We start from the raw sequence: 7376 nt of genomic DNA, 5'->3' as shown, positions 1-7376 counted from the left end.
CGACTTTATTCAACAATTCGTCTCCTCTGTGTCTCTCCGCATCACCGTAGCGCCATTTTTGAGAATATCTGCTGGACGCAAGCAGCTTACGCTCTTCTGTGCCAGCAGCCATGTCACCCTGTAGCCCAAGACTGGTTGCCCACTGAAGCTAAGCAGGGTTGAGCCTGGTCAGTACCTGAATGGGAGACCTCCTGGGAAAACTAGGTTGCTGCTGGAAGAGGTATTAGTGAGACCAGAAGGGAGTGCTCACCCTGTGGTCTGTGTGGGTCCTAATGCCTCAGTATAGTGACGGGGACACTATACTGTAAAAAGCACCGTCCTTCGGATGAGACATTAAACCGAGGTCCTGACTCTCTGTGGTCATTAAAAATTCCATGGCACTTCTCGTAAAGAGTAGGGGTGTATCCCCGGTGTCCTGGCAAAATTCCCTCCACTGGCCATTATCAATCATGGCCTCATAATAATCCCCATCCACTGAATTGGCTCTATCTCTCTCTCCTCTCCACCTGTAGCTGGTGTGTTGTGAGTGCACTTACTCCATTTGATTTCATGATGATTGTAAAGCTCTGTGGGTTTAAAGCAATACACAATAAAACGCTATATAAATGCCTCATTCATTCATTCATTCATTCATTAAACTGGGCCTGAGCTGAATCTAGCAGGCTCTAGGAGCCTCAAGATAAGCATACCAAGAGTAGGAAGGAATGTGAAAAGATGAATATTAATCTAGATTCCATTCAATTAATTTTAAGCAGAATTGTATAAAAATGGTTTTAGAGGTGTCTTCATGAATATATTGTGTATTCTTGACTAAAAATATTAGTATTCAGTCTAAACTTAAACTGAGTGAGTGTGTCTGAGTCCCAAACAGTGCAAGGAAAACAGTGCTATATCCAACAGTGCTACATGTTGGATAGCGCAATAGAATGGCACAAGTAATGAGGACTAAGACCATTCAAAGATTTGTGTCTGATGAGCATAATCAATGAAGCAATCAATTAAGTGATTATAAAACTGGACTGATATAGTAATATTTATTGGTTCTAGTAAGCACTCTAGCTGCTAACTGTTTTGATCCTACAGGGCATCCACCCGGTTGCACATTAAATCCAAAAACAGATTATATTCAGAGGATCCAATAACTGGGTAACTTGGTCCAATAACTAATACCTTTGTTTTGTCAAAATTGAGAAGAATGAAAAGACTAGCCATCCATTTTTTGATATCACAAATACACTTGGTAAATTGAAAGGTTTCATTAGGTCTGGATGAGATATAAAGCTGTGTATTGTCTGTTTAACAGTGGAAACTATTGCCATGGTTCCCAATAATGTCCCCCTAAGGAAGCATAGAAAAGTAAAGGACCTAATACTGAGTTTTGTGGCACTCCATATATTACTTGTGTTCTAACTGACACCTTGTCATTAACACAAAGAAACAGATAGAAATTGGATAGGGAGGACCTGAACTATGCTAATGCCTGCCCACAAATTCCAGCTTAATTCTTGAGCCTATCCAAGAGAATGTCGTAGTCTATAGCAGTCAGAGTATGTGAGCAGAGTGGAGTGGGAACAGAGCGAGGAGTGGAGAGGTATGATTTTTGACTGGAGCGGGGAGTGGATTTTTTGAAAGTCAGAGCGTGGTGGTTTTCACTCGCTCAGAGAGCGCTCCACTACCGCTCCATCACAAGCACAATTAATGCCAATAGCCCATAATATAACTGCATTTTATCAAGAATTCACGCATTAAACATCATTAGCTAGCTTGACAGATATGTAGATCACTCAAATCAGAAAGAAGGTGAAGGTTATAATGACAGCGGTGGAGGAGTGCGGGAGGTTATATCTCAAGCATGTTTGTTTGTAGCATGTGGATACTCAATATTGATTGGGTGAATTCACATTTTAAACCGTTTATTCTACAGGTAGTTATTCGCCGCTCTAAACCAATGTTCTGCTTGGTATATTGCTGCACATGTGCACAACACACAAGCTCACACATAACGTACAGAACACACACACATAGAAACATTCAGGAGTGCAGAAAATTATTGTCAATGCTGTCCTGTGATTTATCAGCTTAAAAACTGAAAAGTTATAGCATTTTATTTCTAAGTTAAAGTCATTAAATATAGACTTGGGATAATTGTAGTGTTCCAAAAAACCATGTTAAAACTATTATTCTAGTATGGCGTATTTGTTTTTCCTTTAAAGAGCAGGTCATATGGTATTTTAAAGTGTCCTAATATTGTGTTGGAGTCCCCTACAACAGGTCAGAAAACATTGTAATTTTCTCAGAATATACATTTAATATTAGAGTAATTTGCCAATGATTTCGAAACGATTCGTTCCAAGCAAGTTTGGAGCAAACCCCTCCCTTCCATAAGCCTACTCAGCTCTGATTGGTCAGCTGACCAAGCCTGTTGTGATTGGCACAGAGAGGAGTCCTTGACTTGAGCAAGTTAGCGAGCACTACCATTGACAAAGCACCTTTACATAAAACAATAATATATTGCTCCAATCCGTTCTTATAATAATGACATAAAATACAAAAACACTTATGCAAGCGACTCGTGCCCACAGCTAAAATTTAGCTGTTAAACTGTGAACACTTAAAACAGGTGGATACGTTAGCCGTGTGCTAACGTGACTAACTGATGAAACGATACAGTTTGTAAACCAAAATATGTCTACTATAATGTTTGAAGAACGACAGACAAAATATGCTTTCTTTATTATTAAATGAAGTAATTAGAACAACGTCAGTCTACATTAATCGACACATTCTAAGGAAATAGTGGGTTCACAGCAAATTATCATTTATTAACATAATTAACTACTTCAGTAAGACGTAGTACTTAAGTAAGTAATATCGTGCTTTACCTGGAAACCTAAAGCTGCACTAGGTATACATCACATATTAGCACAAAAACATGATATTTTGAGCACTCAATTGAAAATGTACACAACTTATCAGCAGTGGTGGAAAGAGTACTGAAAAAATATACTCAAGTAAAGGTACCATTACCTTCCAAAAACTGTAATGTGAGTAGAGTAAAAGTACTTGTCCAAAAAAACTACTTGAGTAAGAGTAAAAGAGTAGCCTATTTAAAAGTACTCATGAGTATTGAGTAGTGAGTACTGAGCTGTGGATTCTACCCCCTCATAATAAACGCTGTACACCGCAATTTATACATTTTAAAAACGTTGTACATTCTGTAATTCACATTATCTTGTTTGTCATAAAGAATGAAGAATATCTATCATCCAGCAGTTTTAATTTTGACTGCCAACTCTTTAAAATACATCAAAACAGCACAGAAACAGTATTCAGTTGAAGAAAAGATTAAAGTTATTCTCAGTACAATCATCCCCATTTAAATCATAAAGTTTGAAAAAAAAAAAATTTAAAATCATGTGCAAGGCCATTGAGACAGCATGCTGCTGTTGCACATAAAATATTAATATTCAGAACAGTGCAAATACAAACACCATTAGAAACTCATAGTTCAGCAATGAAACAATACAGTTTGTAAACCAACATATGTCTACTGTAATTTCGAAGAACGACAGACAAAAGACGCTCTGTCTTAACTTTTAATCAGAACGCAGAACAGCTGTATCACAGGCGCACCAGCCTAACTCGCTCGTCTCTCCCGCATTAACCCTATAACTGCCGGTGCAGCAAAATAAACAGCAATTTCACAATGATTATAAAGTCTGTGTGCTACACTACATTCTTTATTATTAAACGAAGTAATTATTAGAACAACGTCAGTCTACGACACATTCTTAGGAAATAGTGGGTTCACAGCGAATTATCAGAACTACTTCAGTAAGACAGTAATATCGTGCTTTACCTGAAAACCTAAAGCTATACATAAAGGTATACATCACATATTAGCAAAAAAAAAAAAAAGGAAATTTTGAGCCCCCAATTGAAAATGTACACATAGCGTATCAGTCGTACTTACAGGTTGTGGTTCGGAGAGTTTGTTAGTCCAAATTAAGAAGATTAGAAGCCAACAAAGATAAAAGCCAAGATTAGAGAAGCAGTCCTTGGTAAAATGACATGCACACAACAAAATGTTCGAATTGTATCTCTGTGGTATCCTTGAACACAGCGTCTTCCCAACATGATGTAAACACACTTAACTAGCAGAAGTGTTTGTGGGCAGGTCACACTCGGGCAGGCGGGGATTATGCAAATGTGTTACCCAGTCACGTATACCAGTAACAGGCAAAAGATTCGAAAGTATGATGACTCGTTAAGGCAATTCAGAATCGACTCTCTCTTTTGAGAGACAATATATTTATTTATCATGCACTTTTTTGATTAACAACTTTGCAGATTGTTTTCATTTAAAGATAGCTACGTTATAAACTGCAAAATAGATATTTTTCAAAAACCCATATGACCTGCTCTTTAATATAATTTCTGAACAGAAATTTTTGATATTTCAAAACATACTGAAATACTTTAGCTTCAAACTTTGTCATGGAGTGAAGGTGAAGCGGTATTTCTGATCAGTTGAGCTTCAAATTTTGTCATGGAGTGAAGGTGGAGCGGTATTTCTGATCAGTTGAGCGAGGAGTGGAAAGAGGAGCAGAAAATGGTGAACCCAGAGCGGAGTGATTATTGAATGCCTGGAGTGTGGAGGGGAAATTGTTGCCGCCCACATACTCTGATAACAGTGATTCCCAACCACGTTCCTAGAGCTCCCGCAACACTGTACATTTTGCATGTCTCCTTAATCAAACACACCCGATTCAGGTCATCAGTTCTTTGGTAGAGATTCTAATACCTGAAATGGATGTATCAGACAAGGGAGACTTAAGTGTTAGCTAAAAGTTTGCATTAATCTGAATGTTTTAAAATATTTCCCCTTTATAGGTTCAATTGACACTGCAGTTGACACCCTTTGGGTGTGACTGTTGTCTGAAGCCCAATTCATTCACTAATGGTGCACACACTGCCCTCCGAGGCACTGCGTCGCCAGTGCCTCAAAAGGTTGCATCAGCGCTATCACTGCTCAAATTTCTCCTTTTCTGGAATACATTTTATCAAGCCATGGTGTTTCAGAAGCTTTTGGATTATTTGGATTTCATGTTTCAGCAACCCACATCGAGTAGAGTTTATCTTTCCTCAGGGTGGAACGGCATAGCTTTCGGAAAGTGTGTGCTACTGTGTCCTCCTTTCATTATGAGCGAGAACACACACACACACACATGATAAGTGTGTTGAGTGTTTCGAATTTCAGCATGTGAAAGTAGTGTTTAACAACTTTTTGAACTGCATACACTATGATAATTTCAAGATTAAAGTGCTTCGCTCAAGGCTGGCCTTCTTATTGAGAAAAGGAGGACAATCAGCCATCCCCCATCTGCACATGTTGAATATATCCTTTGTCGGACAAACCCATTTCATGTCTAGGCTTCTCTACTAATTAGATGATGATCTGACAGATTTTTCCCTTTTTCTGTTATTCTCACCGGAACACGTGCAGCATATTTCTCCAGTGGAATTTGCATGTGCCAGCCCAGCCAGAGGAACAGTCTAAATTAGACAAACACTTATTGGCTGGCAGTAGCCCACTGACATTTTTTTAAGGATCTTCATCGGGTCCTGGAGGTCCTGAAATCTCTTTTCAACACACATCACTAATCCTCTGCCTCTGACTTCACCATTTTCAGTTTGGTGGAGCAAGGGTATGCTGAAATGCCCACAGTTAAAGAGATGCTTGAAGAGATCTCTCATTATCTTCGGCTCCTTCTTGGAAGTTGTGGCCAATACTGCCATCTAAGCCCTGTAGGATGAATTAGTCCTTTATTGTCAAGTCCATGGTGGTACTGCAGGTGTACCAGACTGATCTCCTCAAGACTGACAAGTTCTGCACTGCAAACTCCCAGCAGTTGTTTCCCTGATAGGGTATGATAGCCTGCGTTGCCTTAGTAAAATCCTGTTCCAGCTCTCTGTGATGTCCTCGAGGAGGTGAAGAGCACTGAGACAGCCCCCTCAGAAAGACTGGGGTTTGCAGACTCACTCAGTGGCACATTTGTGTCCACTCAGGCATATAGACCTGAGGTCAAATGCTACAGCTTCCCAACCTCTGTTCCAGGAGGGCTGTTCTTGATTAGATGGCCCAAAAACATTAGGATTGTGTCAAACAGCAGAAGTGTATTTGCCTTTCTCCTTACTGTCCTCCAGATTCTGTTCAGTCAGTCCTGTCGTGTTTCACATTTTAGGCAACAGTATATTGACTGTGCATCTTGGAAACACGGTCTTCACACTTGTGCTCCACACAACGGTAACTTTGAAGTTACTTATTTGAAAAAGTAACTCAGATATTTTATTGTAGTTTAATAAGCATTATTTTACTTTATATAATCTGATTACATAACATGCATTACTTGTAATGTGTATAAACCGTAATGCTCAGGTCTTGGCTTTGAACAGGCCAGTCAGTATACCTCTTCTTTACAAAGCTCACTGTGTTCACAATGGTATTGTCAATTTAGAACAGAAAAAAACCCTCCAAAAACAGAATTGTCTAGAATGTCATTTCATGGTGTAGCATTAATATTTGTTATTAATAGAATAGTTAAAACCCTTAATTTGAAGGGTGTCTACATACTTTTGCATATATAGCGCAAAAGTAGACAAAGTGGGATACAGTCTTCTTGCCCCAATCAAACATAACAGAGCTGGAAAAAAAAATGTGTTTATGTAATTTTCATGTTTTTCCTATTATATTTTTTAGAGGATGATAAGATTATTGTTGCTCCATTTTAGTGAATTATGCAGTAGAATTAGCACAATGAGAAAAACATCATTATCTGGTAGCATGGTGATAATATGGTTTTATTTTTATGTTTTACTACACCAAACTGCAGAAAAGGAAGCCTAACTCTACAGAATTCGCAATGGTGAGATGTGCTAGTTATAATAAAATCATTATTCGTATAATTATCTAGTTATAGTATTGTAGTTCTCCTCTGTATAGTTCAGTTTTAGATGTAGACTGAAAACCTTTTCAGTTGTGTTCTTGCATGAGTCTGTTCTTTTATAAAATTCTGGATTTACTTGTGTAGAATATCCAAACATCCAAGTTTTTAATAGCATAATGACCCAAGGCATGATGCCTGTAAAACTTTGTGTAATATAAAGTTAATTTTGTAAGGGAATTAATTATTATTATTTTAGCTCAGGTTTGGAGAGGAATCGAATCTGAAGATTCGAAGTCAACCTGATTAGAACTGATTTCAAATTTGATAGTTTACACTTTATCAACTGTTTGTCCAGCAAGACGTTAACGTCCGTGTATCTTAACAATTTGAATATTTGTATTATCCCTGGCCACAGGTTAATACATGCTT

At 38.2% G+C, this 7376-nt stretch overlaps 1 protein-coding gene across 11 annotated transcripts in view; it reads left to right on the top strand.

Moving 5' to 3' along the window:
- Positions 1 to 7376, top strand: part of LOC107732596 (calcium/calmodulin-dependent protein kinase type II delta 1 chain) — a 169711-nt gene that overhangs the window by 100910 nt on the left and 61425 nt on the right. For 4 of the 11 annotated variants that reach the window (XM_016543964.1, XM_016543969.1, XM_016543967.1 and 1 more), the window contains exon 14: positions 6894 to 6926. The exons of the other annotated variants lie outside the window; for them this stretch is intronic. In XM_016543964.1, coding sequence (XP_016399450.1) covers positions 6894 to 6926 — 33 coding nt within the window. The remainder of the gene's footprint in view (positions 1 to 6893; positions 6927 to 7376) is intronic. 11 annotated transcript variants of the gene reach the window in all.

The sequence above is a fragment of the Sinocyclocheilus rhinocerous genome, unplaced genomic scaffold (genome assembly GCF_001515625.1).
Source record: "Sinocyclocheilus rhinocerous isolate Xijiao unplaced genomic scaffold, SAMN03320098_v1.1 scaffold1994, whole genome shotgun sequence".
NCBI lineage: Eukaryota > Metazoa > Chordata > Actinopteri > Cypriniformes > Cyprinidae > Sinocyclocheilus > Sinocyclocheilus rhinocerous.
This window is presented reverse-complemented; position numbering and strand designations above follow the sequence as displayed.